The sequence below is a fragment of the Rhodofomes roseus genome (assembly GCF_022264815.1).
Source record: "Rhodofomes roseus strain CIRM-BRFM 1785 chromosome Unknown C8Q71scaffold_13, whole genome shotgun sequence".
Classification (NCBI taxonomy): Eukaryota; Fungi; Basidiomycota; class Agaricomycetes; order Polyporales; family Fomitopsidaceae; genus Rhodofomes; species Rhodofomes roseus.
Window position 1 is genome coordinate 1,047,348 of NW_025952969.1, and position 20,329 is coordinate 1,067,676.

The window sequence follows — 20,329 nt, forward strand, 5'->3', positions numbered from 1 at the left end:
GGGCGAGTGCAATGTGCGTGAGGGAGACAGAGGCAGCCTTTTTGAGGCAGCAGCGCCCGACGTGGCGCGCCGGCAAGTTGGAGTCGCCCACCCCGCGCGTCTCACCGGCACCGGCGCCGACCTACAGTCGCTGTAAGCTGCGTCAATTCTGACTCACATCCACATGTATTACATCAAAGCTGCTACTTAAATGCGACAGCCGTGAAGTTCAGCGCGATTAGTTGATTGCCATGAACAGTGCTCAACGGAAGAGAGACCGCCGCGCAGAATACTGCAGGGCATTGACTTCATGAGTTTGCAACTTACTGCACCCTCAGTCGACGGGGTGACCGCGTCCCTCCCGTTTGTTTTTTGTTTGTTTTGTCCCTTTAGGGTCACTGAGGGCGGAGCCCTATGTAGACGTCCCTCCCGTGGCTCGGGAAGAACAGCACTTGCCTATATCGGACGTCACCTCCGTAGAGTGAAGAACACCATCGCGCCACAGCCGACAGTGGAACTACTACTGGTCAAGGACGACTTTCAAGTCATGAGACATCGACGGTCACGCGCAATACTCAGATGTGTTCCTGCAAACGGACTCAGGGCCTCACCAGTGAGTATAGCACCTGAGATTGACCAGCAAAATGCAGATACCCGTAAGGGTCGGAGCAAATAAGCCGGGCGGGAGTGTGGCCGAGCTGTGGCTGTACGTACGGTACAGAGCCCATTGATCAGGCTGTCCCGAGCACAAAGGTCGTTGTCCTGGCTTGCAGAGTCAGCAGTCGTCGGTCAGTCCTCCTCGCATCCCCGGTTGTTTCAAGGTGAGTATGGCAATCACTGAACTGCGGGTGCCTTCGACTGACGACACCCGCCTGCGGCGTAGGAACTTGAGCTCGCGTCGATATGATCGTTCTGAACGAGGGCAGCATGGACGCTAAGACCGCAGGTCCCCTGCGGGATCCTGACCTGCTGATCCCGCCTCCACCATATCAGCAAGTCGACGTTCGCCGGGGCGGGCCCTCCACACAGGCCCGCGATGCATCTCTATTGACTGCAAGCGGCGGCCCATCCACATCCATATCGTCCTCAACACTCGCACCATCCCCGGCACCCCGCTCGCTCGCCCCGTCCCCCAGCCCATCAACAAACCCATACCTCTCCGTCCCCTCCCACCGGCGCGACTTCAGCGTCGGCAGCAGCCGCTCGCTCTCCCCATACGCCGCCTCCTCCTACAGCGACTTCCTCGCGCGGTCCTCCTCGTCCCCCGCACTCGCCTCCTCCACCGGCTCGCCCACCTCGCCCATCTCCGCCGCCGAGTTCGCCGCGCGACAGGACCCCAGTACGCGGCCCTCGCGCGGGTTCAAGCTGCCCACGAGCAGCGACGGGCTCGCCGCGCTGCTCAGCCCGCCCCCGCCGTCGTTCGAGCGGCCGCGCGCGGCGGACGTGCCCTACACGCCGTTCAAGCCGACATCCCTCCTCGGGATTAGCACGGACCTCACGCGGAGCTTCCCTAGGATGGCCCCGCCGTGCGCGAGCGGCGCGGAGCACCCGTTCGCGACGCACGACGTGACGGAGGAGGACTGGTCGCGCTTCCTCAGGGACGTCGAGGCGGCGGGCCAGCTGTCGAAGTGGGAGCGCATCATGACGAGGGTGAGCTTGCCGTCGCTGATAGGCCTGTCGGTCGGGCTCGTGGTGAAGGGGATCGAGGTGTACATGCATAACCGGAGGAGGGGCCCGGTGGGCGAGCTGATCGGGTACTGGAACCATGTACGTGGTATGTTTCTCTTCATTGGAGTACTGCTGACGACACTATCCAGCACTTCTTCCATCCCCGGCATATGCATATCGTCCTCGCCCGAGGGTCTAAGGCTTACTCCGGCTCAGATCCGCACCCTCCTGACTTGCCGGCCATGCCAGAAGACGAACCTGAGAGTGAACGCAGCAGAAAGCTCAAGGAGTTCGAAGCCGAATGTCCAAAGTACTGGAGACTGGTGGTAGCGTATAGGTCGCGATAACCCGATTCGCCCAGTTGTTCTATACCCTCTGTTTGCTATGCTCATCCTTACTGATTCGCACCGTTGTTCGTAGTATTATCATGTTTGCTATCATGTTATTAGACTCTGTATCTGTATCTATATCGACGTAGTCTTGTACAATAGATACATTATGACACAGCCGCATTTCTACTCAACACATCCAACGATGTTTACACGAACCACATCCACGCGAGTACGCAAGAACAACAACTTACCTGTAAGATGACGCATCAGTACGACGTTCTACAGACGGAGCCGATGAGAAAATCAGAGAAGCCGGTGTTTTCACCGTTCTCCAACGCATGAACCCCACCTCGTCCGGCCCACATGCACCAAGACGACGCAAGCAGACACGCCCCCGCACTCGACAGGCGAGACGGGAGGGACAAGACGGGATGCGTCAGCGGACGTCAACGAATGGATGAACTTGGTTTCGTCCTGGTCGAACAAGTAGACGCAAATGCTCACCACCTGGCTAACACGAACGCGCACCGCAGTCAGTTGACTGGCATAGAGTACATCGAGCCCTGAAAGAAGAACATGTATCAGCGCGATGTCCATACAAACACGTCAAGATGGAGGGAAGGAATAGTCAGAATTGAGTTTTGGTATACAGGTTGTCCACAAGAGATTAATCTCCATTCGGAAGCAGAACTGAATAGATTCATCATCCAGGAGCGACACGAACAGGATACTCACGTATAGCTCGCACATGCACAGCGGCCGAGTCTTGGTCGAGTCGTCGACGAGAGAGCGAGACACGACAGAGCCCCGACGCGACGCGATCATTTTGAGCGAACTGTACAGCTGGCAAGCTCCGTTTAAATTCTGTGGCGGAGCTCGAAGAGCAGAACGCGGTCAGCGCCTCCGCCTTTTCGTGCCAGCGCGTCTCTGCACTTTTTGTCAGTCCCTGCTCTCTTTCCTTGCTCACCACCGCGGTATACTGACCCACAACAAGTCGTCGAGGGTTGATTGTGGTAGGTGAGTACCTGGGGTGGTTTTTTTTTGTTGCTTTGCTATGAAGATTGTTATCCATAACATCCGAGTTGGCGACTCCTGAGCCGCACTCACAACATGCATCACCAACTGAGCTCTCCTCCACATTGTCTTGTCTCTTATGTGGATGTGTACCATTTACTGAAATGCTCTCTTTTGCCTCAGGTGATTTTTCTACGCATTCGTGGTGAGGCGGCTGCCCTGCCGCGCAAAGCTGTCGCTGTCGCCATTGTTGGGCTTCTGTGATGTGCGCAGCGCGGGTGTCTGCAGCGTCCCTTGTTGCGCCGGAATCAATCTATAAACTTTGCCATGTTCTGGTACGCACGGTCATACATATCCTGGTGAGTGTCTATGCCACACGTCATCCCCTACCTGCATTCCCTTTCCCTGCCGATGATTTCAACAATATTTAACAAGCATATGTCCGACTAACGTATGGGGACATCGTATATTCGCTGAGGCTCTTCATCACATCTGTTGATTCTTCCGTCCTATGCCGGACATCTGACTGACCGCCAACCTGACAGATCTGCGTGTACTCCGGTCCCCTGAACCTTGCTCCGAGCCGCTTCGCGTTCTCCCAATGTTCTTTCTCCATGTTCTATACTGGTGTCCAATTATATGATGCATGTTCCCCCCTACTCCCTCTGCTGAGATCGTCGTGTGTGCCCCGCGTGAATGTTCGGTCATCCTCGACGCTCGGGCTCCATCAGCTGAACCACTCCCGTCTTCCGTGCTTGCGTGATTCAGAAATGAACACAAGATGATGTATGGCGGCTGTGTCTCATGAGTAACAGCGCTACACCTCTTGTCAGGCCCGCCGGCACTGAGGCTGGGCGTGTGATACCCCACCCGGCTCACCGCCACCGTTGATTTAACACGCTGCCCCGCGAAGCCCGTTCTGCGGCCGCGCCCTTCCCATCTCCCATCCCATTCCCACCGACCGTCCAACTCTACCGCTCACGAACCCTCACGTCACGTCCAAGTAAATATCTTACCACAGCCCGCCTACTCTCACACTAGACCATACGCCCACGTCTCAGACGGCCGCTCGCTTGCCCCGGACAACGCTGAGACAAAAATCGCCATGCCCTCCATCATGACCCAAAACGCAGGCACTGGTAGCCAGCTGGCTGGCTACCCGTTCGTCGAGGACATGGACGCCTCGAGCCCTACGTCGGAGAAGTTGTTCAGCTGCGGCAGCAGCATACGCTCGGAGTCGCGGTCGTCGTCCGTCTCGCCCGACGAGGACAGACGTGTGTGGGATGAGAAGACGGGGTACGGCGTGGAGGGCGAGCCGCGGAGCGAGGGCGAGGTGTTTGCGGGCATCGGGCTGCTGCCTGAGGAGGTCTACGAGGAGGCGATGAACTCTTGGAGGAGTGGGATCCGTCGGCGCATCCGTGACAGCGTCGTCTGGGAGTCGGAGGTGCTCGCGAAGATGCAGGTGAGTTGCTGCAGTCCGTATCTGCTGTAGAAAGCGTTCTTACACATATGAACTGCATGCGTAGGAGGCTGTCCGTACGCCGTTCCTGGACAGGTACTTCGTTTATACGTCCTCCCTCGGGACGCATACGTTCTTCATGATCTCCTTGCCTGCTTTCGCGTTCTTCGGTTATGGAGACGTTGCTCGAGGGTGCGTACTCGCCAAATCTATCTTGCTGGGTCTTGCGCGTGAAGTGCACACAGGCGGAGTGCTCGTCGTGCTACGGCTTGTCTCCGTACGAACGATGCCGTCCGTCTGTGTACATTCCACTGCACAGGGCCGAGCAGTATAGAAAAGGCTCCCTTTTCTCTGCTCCGCGTGATGTTTACAACGGTTCTGTAGACTTTTGCTGGTTCTTGCGCTCGGAGTCTATGTATCCTCGTTCGTGAAGGATGCAATCTGCTCGCCTCGGCCATTCGCTCCTCCCGTTACGAGATTGAGTGCGTCCAGCTTGCATATGGATATGATGACCCCCTGACACGCCCTCCAGCCATCGGCACGCACCATCACGAGTATGGCTTCCCCTCCACACATACGACTAACAGTGTCTCCATGGCCCTATTCTTCTTCACGCTCCTCCACCAAGCCTACATAAGATCTGCAGCATCCGTTGTGTCCTCCGTCATCTCCCTTCAAAACTCGACGGCCATCGTCCTTGACGAGGTCGCTGTGCCCTCTCTGAGGCAGGACATCTTCATCTCAAGCAATGCCTACACTGTCTGCGTCGGCGTGCTGCTGTTCTACGTGTTCTCCATCGTGTACGGGCGGCTGTACACAGGCATGCACTCGTTCACGGACTGCGTGTGCGGGTTCGTCCTCGGGACGGGCATCTGGGCTATTCATCTATTCTACAGCGATGCCCTGCATGTCTGGATCCGCGACTCCGACTGGATAGTCCCCGCCGTGACGATCCCGGTTTCCCTGCTGATGGTTCACAAACACCCGCAGCCCGTGGACGACTGCCCGTGCTTCGAGGATGCGATCGCCTTCGTCTCCGTCGTGATGGGCGAGATCCTCTCGCGGTGGTACATGTTCCACCACGGGTACGACGAGAGCTTCTTCGTGCGTATTCAACCCGGCAGTCCCTGGGGCAACTGGGTGGACGCCATGACCTGGTGGTCCTTGGCCAGCATGAAGATGGTTCTCGGTAAGGCTCTGCCTCGCCCCTCCAGTCCCGCTCATCCGTACTCACGCCGCCCCCAGGCATCCTCGTCATCTTCATCTGGCGTATCCTCGCGAAGAGCATGATGCACTTCGTCCTCCCCCCGCTCTTCCGTCTCCTCGCGCACGCTTTCACGCTCCCGCATCGCCGGTTCTACACGCCCGCGACGGACTACAAGAACGTCCCGGCCGAGAAGGGCCTCTACCCTATCCCGTCCGTCATCGACCTCCCGAGCATGCTCGAGATGGAGATGGACGGCGCGGGCGGCGCGAGTGGGCACCGGTTCGGCGTGCCCGGCGGGATCTACGGCGAGCGCAACGTCAAGCTGCGTGGCGCGAAGGCGCGGGGAAGGGCCCCGCGCGACGCGTACCCCACGGAGAAGGTCGGCCTCGGGCTGGGCGTGGACGAGTACGGGGCGAAGCGGGAGGAGGTGAAGCACTACGACGCGGATGGTGCGTGTTTGCTTGTACTCGGACTGGTATTTCGATACTGACGCCTGACGCGCCGCGTGCAGTGTTGACGAAGGTCATCGTCTATTGTGGGATCGGCATGCTCGCGTGCGGCCTCATCCCTGTCATGTTCGAGATGCTGGGATGGGGTGTCCGTGTGAACTGAATGCCGAGCGTGCGCTGTCGTGGTCGATGCGTTCGTGAGTGTGCACGGAGCAGTGTAACGATTACGAGTCTAACCAGGGAAGTTGTAACGCATACGCATACGCATACCCCCTTCTGTAATACGAGCGTTGCCTTCGTTTGTTGCTCGCCCCACGATAATCTTGTATCCATCTTTCGTACTTCGTATATCGTACCCAATTACTGTCGCTGTTGCGTTCAGAGCAAAGATGGTGCCGTTAGCTGAGACTTGTCGCATCGTTCCCTCTGGCAATGGACAGTGACTACATCGTCGGTAGCTCGCCGCTGTATGCTGGTCTTTATTGACAGGCTTTACTGCAACAGAGGCAGATATACGTTGGGCTGTCCGCAGTCACGAGCCTCGTCAGAAGGTCCTCGTACTTCGCACCAGCAGGCAACAAGGACTGTAATAGGCATTGTCGGCATCGACGTCGAAAGGCTGGGATAGCTTCAAAGTGGACGGTGGTGTGTTTGCGCTCAGTACTGGGAGGGATCCGGAGGGATCAGTCTAGTCAGTGAATGCAGCGGACAGTTGTTTCTGCCCTTCGGCTGATGGTTCAGGTGATGGATGGTTCAAACGTTCAAACGTTCAGGTCTGAGGCCTGAGGCCTGAGGTCTCAGTACTCAGTACACGGGAGAGGATCCCCCGACCATAGCTACCGTGTCCACTACCTGGCTCCCCAACCAGTGCAACTTCCGGCCGCGGGTGGTGCGGTACCACGCACGCTCTGCGGTCCAGCTGGGTGATCATGATCGTTGCAGCCAAATTTGACGCAGGCGCACTGATTGAGTCGTTACATTATAGATAGGGAGACAAATACAGCAACCTTGCGTACATATCATTTGTATATCCGTCCATACCAAGTTCAAGCGAAGAACGCGGAAAGTGTCTATGAGGACCAACAGTCCGTGACACCATTCCGACCCCTTCAGACATGAGCGCGAGCGAACACAAGGGAACGCCGCGACAGCACATATATCGTTCCAAGATGGTTGAACGATGGAATCAAAGCTGCCCTAGAAGCATGATTAGCTTTGGGTATGCTTGCAGCGCAGAATGCAGGTGCCTACCCTTCCGTCGTCACGAGTATGGGTTCGCAAGGCCTACTCCTCGGTTCCGGACTGGCTCCACTTGTCGGTGTCATCAAGGGTAACTCCTAGATGGTATGGCAACCCGTCCCACATACTGGTGAAGTGCTCTTCGATCATTTCATCGATCCGCTTCATACAAGCCACGCAGAGCATGTTGGGAGAGTCAGGCCGGTGACGGCGGGGGTCGAATTTGTTGAGTATATCGTCCCAAGGCTCCATAGCCCACGCTATTGTGTCCCTCTCCCATGCGCGTGCCAAGGCTTTGCTATGGATCTTATTGAAGATTCCCTTGCAGGAAGGCTTGGAAGGACATCTATGGCTGCATGATGCCTCGCCACGTAAGAACAAAAAACAGATAGTTTGCATTTGTTCCTGCGCAAAATAGACCTTCCCACCAATGCACTTCAATAGGTCGTCTTGGTTCAGGCAGTCATTGGAGCCGTCGGGATGCGTCGCACCGCGAAGCAAGGTAGCGTCGGGGAGTTGACAGCAGCAATAGAGTGCAGCAGGTAGTACGGTCAGGGTGCCAGTAAGGTGCGCCAAGTTAACAGCGGTGATGGCACGCGGAGAGAAGGTATGCCGCATGCTCTGCCATACAGCGAGGCGAGAGGGATACAGCGCCTTCAACTTGGACACCGATGCCTCAAGGAGGCTCGTAACGCCGTACTTATGCGCGAGACGAATCCGAAAAGACAGTAGGTCCAACTCAGGATCATCCTCTTGGCTGTATCTGGCGTCGCGGCCCAGAGCGTCAGTAACCTCTTGGTTCGGAGCAAGAGGTGCGTGCGCACCTTTTGCCGCGTAGGAGAACGAGCAAGAACTCTCTCAAAGCGATATCGGTGTCGGATAAGTGGACAATCGGACAACCGTCGACCGTCTCGTCGTCCGGTGGCTGGGGGACGGAGAAGAGGTCGCGAAACACTTCGGATCGGTCGGCAAGTAGACCTCGGTACACGCGGAAGCCGACACCCTTTGCAACTAGGATGATGTTCCCGTCTGGGTACCACAGCTGTTCGTCGTGCTTGACGTCGGTGAGGGGACCTTGTATCGTCGGAAAGACGCTGTCCAGACGGGGCCGTTTGCCAGCGTGATTGGCAACTTCGCCGCTGTCGCTGCACAAGATACCATCAATACTCATGAGCATGTCTTACAGCGAGTAAGTACCTAGACATGGTGTGCTTCATCTTAAGCGCAGATCAAAGACGATACTGATTACAGTGCCTTGCGCAGCGCTGCTTCGAGTGAATGTGCGGATGGTCGAGTCAACATTTAATACAAAGATTTAGAGAAAAAGAGTCGATCGCGCTGCGACGCGCGCCGCGGCGCGGTGTGACCTGTTATGCCCACGTGCATTACCGTCACGCGTATTTTAGTCACGCCTACCGTACCCGTTACTGTTACTGTAGACCTTAGTGGACGCTTGCCTTCCGACATCCTGCCCTCACTCGTTCGTCCGCTATCGGAACTGTGTTCAAACTATCTGCTTGTGTTTCTGATTTAGCATGCCTTTCGGCGAGGTCGTGTGCGGCTCGCCCGGGAGCGGCAAGTCGACCTACTGTTACGGCAAGCATCAGCTCTTCACCGCTCTTAATCGACCCATTTCCGTCGTCAACCTTGACCCCGCAAACGACAACATACCATATCCATGCGCAATTGACGTCTCTCAACTTATCACCCTCAAGGACGTCATGGTGGAACATGGGCTCGGACCGAACGGCGGCATGCTCTACTGCATGGAGTACCTCGAAGCGAACTTCGACTGGCTCGAGGACAGGCTGCGGGAGCTAGGCAAGGACGCCTACGTGCTGTTTGACTTGCCTGGTCAGGTGGAGTTGAGCACGAACCACGACAGCGTGAAGAACATCGTGCACAAGCTGACGAAGAGCGGCTTTCGGGTATGTGTGACGTCCTCTCGCGGCGAATCATGATTTGCAACTGCGCTAGCTAGCCGCGGTCCACCTGTGCGATGCGCACTATGTGACGGACGCACCAAAGTATATTTCCGTTCTGATGCTGTCGCTGCGCGCGATGCTGCACCTTGAGCTGCCGCATGTCAATGTGCTCTCGAAGGTCGACCTCATAGCGCAATACGGTGACCTCGGTGCGTCAACTTGCCCTTGGTTGCGTGGCCCGCGCTGATCTGCGCAGACTTCAATCTCGACTTCTACACCGAGGTCCAGGACCTCTCGTACCTCGAGAACGCACTATCTTCGTCCACACCGCGTTTCAAGGCACTCAACCTGGCCATATGCTCTCTAATCGAGGACTACGGGCTCGTAGGGTTCGAAACCCTCGCAGTCGAAGTACGCCTCTCTCCGCGATGTCTTTCGTCTGCCTTGCGCATGTTCTGACGTCGTCCGCAGGACAAAGATTCTATGTTGCACCTCATGCATGTGATTGACAAGGCGACAGGCTGCGTCTTCGTTCCACCGCCAGACGCACAGCAGCCGGAAGGCACTTTCGACGCGCACGACGCACCCAGCTCACAACGACCAAATGCATACGGACTCTTCACAAGTGCCGCGGCTACGATTCAGGGCCCGAAAAGCGACGTGCGTGATGTCCAAGAGAGATGGGTTGACGCGCGGGAAGAGTGGGACGCCTGGGAGAATGCTCAGTGGAGGCGAGAGGGACAGACGGTGCAAGAGGCAGCACAAAAGAGTAAGATCAGGCAGAGGAGCACCGGAGAGAAGACATAGCCCTGGGCGTCGTGAGTTTGAATTATGGAATGTACAGTATCGGTTTGTGCGAGGGCGTCGCTGACCAATCCGTCTTGAGCTTGGACATCTACTCACTTTGTGTTCAGCCAGCAGTTACTTATTGCAAACAACACGCGTACATTACGTCTGCATCAAGTTCGTGATGCCTTCGCTGTCAGTACGACCACTGCACTATGGGTGACATCTGCCATGTGCACAAAAGGCACATCAGTAGTCACTGACGTGCATGCTCTCCTAACATACTGTGCGCACGCGGATAAATGCGTCGCATCCGATGTGTCCCCTGCCTTACATACAGTCTAATACAAGTATGCAGTTGCTTTCACGGAGGTACGGTAGCTTTCTGCACTCAGAATAGGTAGTACTTAGACCCTGCAAAATACAGTGCTACACCGTCACGTCTAACGAATATGTACTCACGTGGTCGCGTCGAGGGACGTTCGAAGATCCGTTCGAACTTCGAACGCGGCAAACTTATCAACTATTCACAACGCTGAGTCCCTCCTCTCGCTCTTCAATGAAACGCGGAAGCTCCCAGTAAGCGATATGGTACCCACGACGTATCACAGTCGCTCACTCCTACGCTCAGAGCTGCGGCACCGGAAGGAAGTAGCAGTTCCAAACGACCACGCCCGGCAATGACTCCAGCCAACGGCGACTCTAAGGTTGCGTAAGAAACTCGAGGTCGGTAACTTACGGTAGGTAAGTAAGTCGCCCCTAGGTGTGAGTTGTTTACGTGCGTTTTTTACCGTAAGATACATGTATCACGTGATTTTTCGCTGCCTGCGGCGCACTGGGACCAGCCCAATGGCAAAACAACTCTATGCAGACAACCATCTTCATGGTTTCGGACTGGGACTGCACATGTATATAATTCACCATCACGTAGTCAGAGGTTGTACCAAACCAATCTCATATTGAGTGTACTGCTCTACATGCATCGTCTTATGGTACTCGGTTGCAGCAGACACTATGAGAACAAACAATGACTTGGAGCGTAGACGCGATGTGATGCTCCCCATGGTGAATGGAATATCAGACAGCAACACGGTGACATTCGTGGATACGCGGCGGACAGAGGCACTGATACTGAGCTCGCGATATCCTTCCTCTCGGCCAGGCGCACGCTCTTGCGCCACGAGTCGCTCCTCTCGTTTTCATTTGAGCAGCCCTTGTCCTACCTCCTGTCGCCGTCGGGCCCCAGCACGCTGCTCGCGGGCATGAACGGCACGGCAGTGAACGGCGTCCCATGCGCAATCACAGAGTCAAGCGCGGCGGACTGGGCAACTTGAACCACTGAGAACAGGTTCACGGGGAGTGTGGCCCGGGACGCATGCATGCGCCGGCGTTTGCGGTGCGGAGGCGGACCCGCTAAAAGCGGACATTTTGTCTGTGGAGCGTGTCCGGCAGGGGCACACGGTATCTGAGAGGAAGTAAGAGACACAGCAAGTGGGATCATAGGGTGGAGGGGAGAAAGACAATTGACCTTGTGCACGCCGCTGCAGTTGTATCTGGGGCGGTGCGGGGCGCGAGGATGTCGAGGGCAGTGAGGGCGACTAGATAGGACCGGAGTGACGTGATGGACACTTTTGTCCGGTGGGTAACAGAGAGGGTACGAGAGTCGCATGCTGGCTCATGCTGTTCGAATACTCACCGTTGCCCGACAACGTCAGGAAGTAGAATGAGTTGTTCTCCGCCTTGAGCACCTCGTCCAATACACCGTGCTTGCTTTTTGTATTCGCCGTCCTAGCCTCTTCCGCGAAGCGATCGAAGATGTCGGTGTTCATACCGTCGATGACGCAGCACCGGGCAAGCGGCGGACACAGGGCGATGCCGCACGCGACAGACGCGACACGACGCGCAATACGAGCACACCGAGAAACGAGGGAGGGCCTTAAGTGCTAGCAATTCGATACCTGGCGCACTGGGGCAAGGAAGCACAGATGGACGACACAGAGCTTCGTGCACTCTGCAGCAGCAGGGACGGACGCCGGACGCGCGTTCTCCGTGCGTCGCTTGGCGGAGCCCTAACCTCGATTACGTCATGTCAAGCATTGACAATGTACGCCCGCGCCAAGCAGTGCCACACTTCCAATTCTAAGATTAACGTTTCGAAGCAGACATTCAGCTTGATGACCCCTGCACATGCATCACACGATATCTACTACTATATTACTTGTCCATTGCACTCTGTGGCTCAAACGTCAAGGCGCAAGCCGCAGCTACACGTGACCGAGGTTCTTTACCCTTTCTTACATGCCCGCCTCGCGGTCCAGTAATTTACCGGTATTTTACACGTTAAATACATGTAAAAAAGTGGTGTGTAATTTACAGACCCCTTTTACACGCTACCCTAGGCGACTCCGACACCGTCGAGCTAAACCAAGTCACGGGGTTCACGCGCGACGAAGAAATCTGGTACGACGACGGAAACATTGTGCTAGTTGCAGGAAACGTCGGCTTTCGCGTGTATCGAGGCCTGCTTGCGAAGCGATCCGAGGTTTTCAACGACCTCTTCACCGTTCCGCAGCCCCAGGACAGCTGGCTCGTCTATGGCTGCCCAGTTGTTCATCTCTCTGACACTCCCGATGCCCTCAGAGAGCTTTTGGGTGTACTGTTGTGTGGCAAGAGGTACGCGGCGCGTGGCCTGTATCTGCCGGAGCCTAGTAGCCACGGTGCACTGATTCTTCGTATGTATGCCAGGTATATTTGGAGGAGCGATATCGAACTGGACCTTCTGTCTTATCGAATCCGTCTAGCACACAAGTACGGTATCGAAGACCTCTTGGCGGAGTCCGTACGGCAGCTCAAGCAACTTTTCCCGGCGACCCTCGACGCCTGGCGCGATCTTGAGCGGCACGACTCCCCGCGAGCCATCACCGCCATCAATTTAGCTCATCTTACCAACACGCCTTCCGTCCTGCCATCCGCGCTCTACGTATGTTGCCTACTTGCCAACCACCACCTGCTTGACGGTGCACCTCACCCGGACGGCACTGTCAATATGCTCGGCCGGGAAGACCTGCTGAGGTGCATGAAGGCAAAGGTCCAGTTCGTCCGCCGCCTAACCAATGATATACACAACATGTCCCTCCCCGCTGCGAACATCGCCAACTGCACCTCCGCGGGCATGTGTTCCCTCGCTTTCCACAACTTCAAGAACGCTGCCTTGGTGCGAGCGTCCAGGGAGAATATGGAGGCGGGTGTCTTGGAGCCGCGTTACGACCTGCTAGACACTTTCAGGAAGCGCGAATACAACGTCAATTATACAGCCCTCTGCGAAGCCTGCATCGCCCTCCTACAGTCGAAGATGGCGCAGTCCGAGGAGAATCTGTGGGCTAAGCTCCCAAGGTTCTTCGACCTCCCAGTCGACAAAACCTGGGACCAGGAGGACTTCGACTCGGAGGTTGAGTGAGAAGCCGTGAGGCGGTATGGCGGTGTGTATCTTTGCAATGTTATCGATATGTATACAGTATACCGAGCTCAAACAGAAGTCATGATGTCGTCGCCTCAGTGATCGTCGGTGTGGGTGGCGCTGTGCTACTGCTCTACATGCACGACGGTGTAACTACGGGCTTTACATGTGTGTCGCGGAACCTCGGAGAGCGATATGCACGAACAGAGTTGCACCGGCACTGTCTTCAACGGATTCTTGGTTCGCACTGCGCTCCCTTTGGCGAGTTCTGTATGACATCGGCGCCTCGCGCTGCATACTGTACAACTGCAGGGGCTATCACACAGATCACTACATGTCCACTCACACTGTCTCAAGCATACACATTCGCTTTGCTACCCTACCTCGAGGCTACACTGAACTTAACGTTCGACGGCCATCACGCCTCGAACGCCAAACAGGTCAGGCAGGCTATCCCAATACTCCTGTAACACCTTCGCATCGTTTTGTTGGACTACCCTGATGCACCTGATACACAAGGGATGCGCCTGATTCTTGCGATTGGGTGGAAGCTTGGGGTTGTAGTCTTGGATGGAGTTCACCTATGAAGAGAGGAGGTTGCAGCAGATTTCCCGGGACTTCAAAGTCCCGAGAGCCTCTCGTCTGATATCGCCAATCTCCTTCATACACCTAGTAGGATTCGGGCAAGCGTTATCGAATTTGATGTCGGCGATCTTCGTGACGGCCACCGCTAGCTGGGCTCCAAGGACGGGCAAGGCGGCTAAGCAGCGATGAGCATCCTCTGTACCGAGCTTCTCCGTCGTCCCGTCGGCGAAGACGACCCCGTTGAGGAGGGTTTCGATCGGGAGTTGACAACATTCGTACAGAGCACAGGGAAGGGCTGTTGTGGTTCCGGTAAGACGAGCGAGGTTGACTGCCGTGATCGAGTGGTGCATCGACTGCAGTGCGCCGCGACGGGCCCAGGAAGCGAAGTCGGACGGGAAGAGGCTGCGGAACAGGGCCAGCGCGTTCTCCAGGAGGTCCGCGATGCCATACTTGTGCGCGAGGCGGATCCAGTTCGCGAGGTCCTCAAACCTGACGTCGCGCTTCGTGATGTAGCTGGCGATGCCGAACGATCACTCGTCGACGACAACGAACAAAGGGGTGACTACGGACGCACCTCTTTCCCTCCACAAGAACTGACAACAGCGACCGCACTTCCTCCGCCCTATCGGGGACATACACGACAGGACTCCCATCGATCCGTTGGGCGTCCGCGGGATGCGAGTCCGAGAACAGCTCGCGCAGGACGTCGGACTGTGCAGCGAGTAAACCCTTGTATACTCGGAAGCCCACGCGCTCCGCGACGAGTATGACGTTCCCGTCTTCGTACCAAAACTTGTCGTCGTGTTCGAATGGGGCAGGCGGAATTAATTCCGGCGGTGGTGTGCCCGCCTTCACTATTGGCAAGTCTTCGTCCGGTGGCTCTGTGGAATCGATGCGGCGGGCCCGCTTCGGAGGTCGGCTCGACGACATCGTCGGGCTGTTGATAGTGAGTCCTCCTCGTCCCAGCGATTCACAAAGATTGTACGTACATGTAGTGTGCTCTTTCTGCACAGTATTAGTGCACAAGATCGTTTCAACGACCGTCAGTGAAATAGGGGTCAGAGTGGTGTGAGTGGCTGAGTGGCGGCTCAGTGAGGGCCAGGGCTGAGGCGTCTTTACCCGCGTTGCGTTAGCGCCCGACATTGCTTACCACCGTCACTGGCAGCGACGCAACGTCGTCAGCGATGCGGCACGGGCAATGCGTGTGCACCAATACAATTCTGCTCTTTCCTTGCATCACGACGTCCAGAAGTAGTTTGCATATCTGGCGTAGTATAGAGGCTGCGCCACAGACGCGTTCAACTAGTCACGTGGACGACCACATCGCGGTGGATGATCGCGGCGCGCGCGTCGCGACGTGCTAACCGGAAAATGCGACTGCACCGCAACTACAAGTGTTGAAAGCGTCCAGACGATTTTGCACACAGGCTGCTGAATTGCACGGTCGCAGACATACGAGTCGTCCACCTCATACTGTACCCCGGGCCCCTCATGGAAGCGCCACGAACCGCCGGCTCGGAGGGCTAGCTTGAGGACAACGGAGAGGAAGCCTTGTATAACAGTCATATTATCACAGGGTCAAAGAAGAATCCCTCACAAGAGGAGGCCGACATAAGGCGACAACCAAAGAGGACCAGGACCGCGTAGCCGATTTGCGGCCTGAACATTCGCCTTTCGACGACTCTTGAGTCTGAACTAAGTCCTTCATACCTCTGACATTGCTTACATGGGCACTTCTTGTGTATAAAGCCTTACTGTACAACATGTATGTGGATTCTTCCTCGGGCGTACGGTGCGCAATCGTGTACAAACTTCAATTTGGATCGTCGTCAGCCTGTTTCTCAAAGCCTCCCGGGTCACTGCTTGACACGAAGGCTGCTAAAGCGCTTCTTGAACGCCTCGGTCACGTACTCCTAGTGATGCAACCACGACATCAGCGCACGACCCAGCGGCGGCCCTCTGCGAGGCAAACGCACCTTGTCAAACGTCGCCTGGAAGCTCGGCCTCGCCTGAAGCTCAGCCCAGTACGTCTGGAAGCGCGCGAACCGCGGCTGCTGCAATGCCTCGAGGATCTTCGCGCCCTCACCCTGCTCGTACGCGCCGATATCGTTCTCGAGCGCGACGTACGCGCGCGCAAGAAACGGCGCGACGGAGATATCCGCGATGCTGAACTCGCCGACCGCGTAGCCCTGCGCGGGGAGGAGGCTCTGGACGGCCTCGACGCCGCCCAGGAAGGCCTGGACGGCCTCCGGTGTGCCTGTGCGGAGGGCGTTGTTCCACGAGGACACGAGCTTGGAGGAGACGACTTCGATGAAGAAGCGCGCCTGCGCCCGCTTGACGGGGTCCGCGGGCAGGAGCGGCGAGTCCGGGAAGAGGTCGGCGACGAACTCGACGAGGACGAGCGACTCGGCAAGCTTGACGGACTCGGACGAGGGCTGGTCGGGCTGCACGGCGGGCCCGCCGTAGGCAATGGCAGGGACCTTGCTCGCGGGGTTCACCTTGGGGGCGTACCACTCTGGCTTGTTCTGCAGATCGATCTGGTACTTGGTGTACTTTGCCTTTGCCTCCTCGAGGGCCAGCTCTGCCTGGATTGCATGTCAGTCGCGCTGATCGATGTACACTCAGCCCGCCTATGTAGTTACCCTCTGGGCATACGGGCAGATCTGCATGCCAGGAACCGGTTGATCAGCGTCGACTCGTCCCGACGATTGGTGTCATGACCACGTACCTTTGCAGTGTAGAGGGTGATACGCTCAGGCATAGTGCGATGTAGAATGCGGGTTCACAGGTAAGATGAAGGCGGGGATTGCTTGCTATCTTGTGGTGAGTGCCGTCGATGACAATATATAGTCTGAAGAGGGGCGAGCGCTGTATGTGTAAGCACCCTCCGAAGAACCGTCTCCTTGAATTGCGCCATGAGAATGCATTCCCGGTGGGATCGGCGAATGGGCTGCCGAGACATACAAGATGACGTGCCCATAACCTTAGCTTAGGACATCTGAACACGCGCACATCGCGAACACCAGCCGCTGTGCTTCGTGCGGAGTCCAGGCCCTCGTTGAGTTCATGAAGGCGGACTACCACAGCTCAAGTCCGGGATTGGTCATTAAAATGCAGTTACTCTCGCGTTGAGTTCGTGAAGGCGGACTACCACAGCTCAATCCCGGGATTGGTAATGCAGGTACTCTCGCGTTGAAGACCTTGGCGCATTACTAACATAGATCTTATGGCACGCTATCCAATTGACAAAGGCGGGCGAAAGTTATGTAAGTTCAAAGATCGTAATTGCTGGTGGTGATAGACAAGTTTGAATGCATTAGCACAAGTGGCACGTACTGATGCAGCACTAGCAGCGTCCTGGTATATTCAGAGCAACACGGCACCGCATGTGAAGCAGGCGTGCGTCAGGTTTACATCGCAGTGTCCAGCCGAATCTGCCTTCAGGACGGTTGCGGTCGAAGCATGCAATCATCACGGAGGAGGCGGAGACTGGAAGGTCTAACAAGCCTCAGGATGAATACGAAGTGGACACGCCTGTATAGCTGGCCATCTCTCGGATCCTTGCCCTACATCACAGAAGAGTTGGGTTAGCTGCCGGAGAGAACAGCCAGGTGGACGACTCACATTCATTCAACACACCAATGCTGTTTCACTGTCTGAGGCGTTAACGGTTTCCTGAGAACTGTGTCTTCGGGTGGACCAGCCAGGAACGTCGATGCCAAAGTACTCAGGCAGTCTAGACCACGTCTTCTGTTGTTCCCTACGATGCCGCTCCTCCAACATCTCCTGGCACGGCCCACAGAGCGGTTCAGGTCTGATCAACTCCAGCGGACTCCGATGAGTCAGGGTGTCATAGCGACAAAGTACAGACTCTTGGTGATCGCCGGATCTGAATGTCTTGAGCACAACCTCGAGGGACGCGGCGCACTGCATATCTTCGCAGTCCGCGCTCGTCTCTGGCACCATGACGCGCAACGCGGAGAGGAGATAGTCTTGACTCAGAAGCCTCCTCGCGTCCAGACAGCGCTCGACGTCCTCCAATGAGAGACGAGCCGTCGCCGTGCCAGCGTCGCCGTGCTGTGCACCTTGCAGGAGCACTCTTGTCGGCAGAATCGAGCATTCGTAGAGCGCGCTGGGCAGGACCGACAAGGTTCCTGTTAGGCGTGCGAGGTTGACGGCGGCGATAGCGTCGGCGGGCTGACAAGGCTTGCCAGGCTCGTACATGCTTCTCCAGGCCTTGAGCCACGTCTCCATGTCGTCGCTATAGTGGCTTTTGAGCCGCTCAAGCGCGTTGACCGTAATGTGCTGAATGCGATATTTGTGGCCGAGACGGATCAGGCTCTCGACGACCGAAAAGCTCATGGTTTGGTAGTATCTGCGGACGCGTAGAGACTGAGTGATCTAGGGAGGAAGGCAAGACAGATAGACGGACAACCAAGGCGATAGCAAAGCTCGCAACAGGACACGAACCTCCTCTGCAACATCAGGCAGACGGACGACGACGCACCCATCGATCCTCTCCGCACTCGCGGAACGTCGCCGCGCGCCGAAGAGGTCGCGGAATACGGAGGAATCCCGTGTCAACAGTCCCTCGTACACACGAAATGCCACATCTCCCGCAACGACGACTGCTGAGCCGTCCGTGAACCAGAACTCCTCGTCGTGTATGGGAGGTTTCTGCTCGCGCTCCTCCGAGTCGAGTCGATTTCTTGACGTTACGGATTGCTCTACCATGACTAAAGGTCAACAGTCGATTCAAGCGAGTGATAACAGTGTAGTCGGTGCGTAGTGTGCTCTCCTGCAAAGCATCGGAGGTGATGGTATGGGGTACTTGCACGTGATATGTACATAGGATGTTCACATAAGTATGATATGACGTTCTGAACGTCCAAGCTGACTCGAGCCCAACTTGCTGCTTACTACAATACGATAACGGTAATATGATACATATAGATGGGATGCGTACCGCGATAAGACATAGCTGCTCTAGTAGTAGGTGTCATGGACTGATACCGTGTACGCTATAACCTGAAGGTATGAACGGTCCATAGTTTTTTTTTTTTTTTTTTTTTTTTTTGGAGGGCTCTAGTAGACGGTAGCATTGGCCAATCGGGCCAACCATCCGTCCAGCCAGCCAGCGGATATCCGCATCGCTTCAGGGAAAAATGCTTTGCGCACGGTCGTTTCGGACCAGTGTGGGGCTCTCTCATCCGGGGTCTAACTCATAGCCCGCGGACGGAATACCCACTAAAACCCCTTCGCGCGATCTATGGGTGTAGAGCGCGCGGTTATCAACGACTGCGTCGTGCCATGTATCGGCATATATATCTCGTCTCAGCGCTTTGCGGCCAAAACGGGGGTGTGTGGTTGCCGCATCGAGGTGCAGCCTTTGATTCATCGTCGAGGCCCATCGGCTTCGTAGCTCGTTGCTGCTGTGCGCCCATCTCTCCTCCTCCTCATGTCCGATGACCCTTTCGCAGCGCAGCTTCCATATTAGGAAAGCAGACTCGGAGATTAGGATCCGCCACAGTCTCGTGGCTCCGTGGTTTTGCTTCTTATCGTTGTAGCTCCACTTCCGGCATCCGAGGCCATCAGGAAAAATGTTTCTTACTTCAGAGGTCTTAAATAAGAACCATGCGATCTTAAGCGACCTCTGGTAACTTGTGCACCTTAAACGAGTGCAGTATGCACCTGAAGACCGCTGAAGGGAAATGAAGTACCTTTGAGATTTGTGCCTTGTTTTCAAGACTCGAGCCATGCAGCTTCAGTGCTCTACATTAAGACTCCTGGAGTACGTGTAAGCTAGCTAATGACTACCAAAGTGTTTGATACGCGTAGTGAGAGGTCCAATTGTTCAATAAGAACTTTGAAGCGCAATCCAGTACAGTATGAGTCGTCCATTCCTCTGGTAGATGCTCAGGAGAATCTCCCACTGATCCGGGGAACTTGGGAATCAGTTGGCAAGACTGCCGTATCATGCTGAGAGGTATTATCTCTCCTTGGGGATGTCCGTTGGCCCTGAGAGCGGGTTTGTTGACCGCGTACATCATATGGACTGGGTCGGCTGTACGTGCGAGCTTGGAGTACCATTCCACATACGCTAGTGGCCCTTGATCTGGCCAGGACGCAGGCGCAGGCAAGGCAACGCTGGTCCGCGGGTCATGTATGCGCTGCGGGAGTCTGAAGATAACCTTGACTCGTCCTATTCTTGTTCCTGAGCGACATGCGT

General features: G+C 56.1%; 9 protein-coding genes across 9 annotated transcripts; 4 read left to right on the forward strand and 5 right to left on the reverse strand.

The window, feature by feature from the left end:
• Positions 1–693: 693 nt before the first annotated feature.
• C8Q71DRAFT_120981 (uncharacterized protein) lies at positions 694–2,147 on the forward strand. The gene is made up of 3 exons (XM_047916392.1): positions 694–800; positions 863–1,746; positions 1,797–2,147. Exons 2-3 carry the CDS (start codon positions 883–885, stop codon positions 1,992–1,994), a joined length of 1,062 nt encoding a protein of 353 aa, XP_047777896.1. The 5' UTR covers positions 694–800; positions 863–882; the 3' UTR covers positions 1,995–2,147.
• A 1,674-nt stretch (positions 2,148–3,821) lies between these two features.
• C8Q71DRAFT_765997 (uncharacterized protein) lies at positions 3,822–6,718 on the forward strand. The gene is made up of 6 exons (XM_047924167.1): positions 3,822–4,455; positions 4,520–4,644; positions 4,837–4,934; positions 4,985–5,641; positions 5,698–6,108; positions 6,171–6,718. The coding sequence occupies exons 1-6, from the start codon at positions 4,099–4,101 to the stop codon at positions 6,269–6,271; spliced, it is 1,749 nt and encodes a 582-aa protein (XP_047777897.1). The 5' UTR covers positions 3,822–4,098; the 3' UTR covers positions 6,272–6,718.
• Positions 6,719–6,959: 241 nt separating this feature from the next.
• Positions 6,960–8,692, reverse strand: C8Q71DRAFT_766001 (uncharacterized protein). Its single transcript, XM_047924168.1, has 5 exons — positions 8,545–8,692; positions 8,172–8,492; positions 7,360–8,110; positions 7,125–7,305; positions 6,960–7,070 (listed from the first exon to the last, which is right to left on the reverse strand). The coding sequence occupies exons 1-3, from the start codon at positions 8,562–8,564 to the stop codon at positions 7,393–7,395; spliced, it is 1,059 nt and encodes a 352-aa protein (XP_047777898.1). The 5' UTR covers positions 8,565–8,692; the 3' UTR covers positions 6,960–7,070; positions 7,125–7,305; positions 7,360–7,392.
• Positions 8,693–8,792: 100 nt separating this feature from the next.
• Positions 8,793–10,502, forward strand: C8Q71DRAFT_766003 (uncharacterized protein). Its single transcript, XM_047924169.1, has 5 exons — positions 8,793–9,275; positions 9,325–9,481; positions 9,529–9,683; positions 9,744–10,167; positions 10,220–10,502. The coding sequence occupies exons 1-4, from the start codon at positions 8,883–8,885 to the stop codon at positions 10,077–10,079; spliced, it is 1,041 nt and encodes a 346-aa protein (XP_047777899.1). The 5' UTR covers positions 8,793–8,882; the 3' UTR covers positions 10,080–10,167; positions 10,220–10,502.
• A 1,854-nt stretch (positions 10,503–12,356) lies between these two features.
• C8Q71DRAFT_797587 (uncharacterized protein) lies at positions 12,357–13,515 on the forward strand (the record flags this gene model as incomplete). Its single annotated transcript, XM_047925755.1, has 4 exons — positions 12,357–12,408; positions 12,458–12,731; positions 12,804–13,272; positions 13,315–13,515. The coding sequence occupies 4 exons, from the start codon at positions 12,357–12,359 to the stop codon at positions 13,513–13,515; spliced, it is 996 nt and encodes a 331-aa protein (XP_047777900.1).
• Positions 13,516–14,096: 581 nt separating this feature from the next.
• On the reverse strand, positions 14,097–15,030 carry C8Q71DRAFT_859090 (uncharacterized protein; the record flags this gene model as incomplete). Its single annotated transcript, XM_047927589.1, has 2 exons — positions 14,097–14,613; positions 14,675–15,030. 2 exons carry the CDS (start codon positions 15,028–15,030, stop codon positions 14,097–14,099), a joined length of 873 nt encoding a protein of 290 aa, XP_047777901.1.
• A 754-nt stretch (positions 15,031–15,784) lies between these two features.
• Positions 15,785–16,861, reverse strand: C8Q71DRAFT_837429 (glutathione S-transferase C-terminal-like protein; the record flags this gene model as incomplete). Its single annotated transcript, XM_047926465.1, has 4 exons — positions 15,785–16,013; positions 16,077–16,685; positions 16,743–16,763; positions 16,829–16,861. 4 exons carry the CDS (start codon positions 16,859–16,861, stop codon positions 15,957–15,959), a joined length of 720 nt encoding a protein of 239 aa, XP_047777902.1. The 3' UTR covers positions 15,785–15,956.
• Positions 16,862–17,329: 468 nt separating this feature from the next.
• On the reverse strand, positions 17,330–18,904 carry C8Q71DRAFT_766019 (uncharacterized protein). The gene is made up of 3 exons (XM_047924170.1): positions 18,533–18,904; positions 17,725–18,475; positions 17,330–17,666 (listed from the first exon to the last, which is right to left on the reverse strand). Exons 1-2 carry the CDS (start codon positions 18,832–18,834, stop codon positions 17,731–17,733), a joined length of 1,047 nt encoding a protein of 348 aa, XP_047777903.1. The 5' UTR covers positions 18,835–18,904; the 3' UTR covers positions 17,330–17,666; positions 17,725–17,730.
• Positions 18,905–19,161: 257 nt separating this feature from the next.
• Positions 19,162–19,858, reverse strand: C8Q71DRAFT_837434 (uncharacterized protein; the record flags this gene model as incomplete). Its single annotated transcript, XM_047926466.1, has 1 exon — positions 19,162–19,858. The coding sequence occupies one exon, from the start codon at positions 19,856–19,858 to the stop codon at positions 19,307–19,309; it is 552 nt and encodes a 183-aa protein (XP_047777904.1). The 3' UTR covers positions 19,162–19,306.
• Between the last annotated feature and the right edge of the window lie 471 nt (positions 19,859–20,329).

Coding starts and splice junctions, on each gene's coding strand:
- C8Q71DRAFT_765997 (XM_047924167.1), top strand. CDS start 4,099: ATGCCCTCCATCATGACCCAAAACGCAGGCACTGGTAGCCAGCTGGCT. Junction 5,642..5,697: donor CAGCATGAAGATGGTTCTCG/GTAAGGCTCTGC, acceptor CGCCGCCCCCAG/GCATCCTCGTCATCTTCATC. Junction 6,109..6,170: donor GAAGCACTACGACGCGGATG/GTGCGTGTTTGC, acceptor CGCCGCGTGCAG/TGTTGACGAAGGTCATCGTC.
- C8Q71DRAFT_766019 (XM_047924170.1), bottom strand. CDS start 18,834: ATGGTAGAGCAATCCGTAACGTCAAGAAATCGACTCGACTCGGAGGAG. Junction 18,476..18,532: donor GCTTTGCTATCGCCTTGGTT/GTCCGTCTATCT, acceptor ACGCGTCCGCAG/ATACTACCAAACCATGAGCT.
- C8Q71DRAFT_766003 (XM_047924169.1), top strand. CDS start 8,883: ATGCCTTTCGGCGAGGTCGTGTGCGGCTCGCCCGGGAGCGGCAAGTCG. Junction 9,276..9,324: donor TGACGAAGAGCGGCTTTCGG/GTATGTGTGACG, acceptor CAACTGCGCTAG/CTAGCCGCGGTCCACCTGTG. Junction 9,482..9,528: donor AGCGCAATACGGTGACCTCG/GTGCGTCAACTT, acceptor TGATCTGCGCAG/ACTTCAATCTCGACTTCTAC.
- C8Q71DRAFT_766001 (XM_047924168.1), bottom strand. CDS start 8,564: ATGAAGCACACCATGTCTAG. Junction 8,493..8,544: donor ATGAAGCACACCATGTCTAG/GTACTTACTCGC, acceptor TATCTTGTGCAG/CGACAGCGGCGAAGTTGCCA. Junction 8,111..8,171: donor GTTCTCCTACGCGGCAAAAG/GTGCGCACGCAC, acceptor CCGCGACGCCAG/ATACAGCCAAGAGGATGATC.
- C8Q71DRAFT_120981 (XM_047916392.1), top strand. CDS start 883: ATGATCGTTCTGAACGAGGGCAGCATGGACGCTAAGACCGCAGGTCCC. Junction 1,747..1,796: donor TGATCGGGTACTGGAACCAT/GTACGTGGTATG, acceptor GACACTATCCAG/CACTTCTTCCATCCCCGGCA.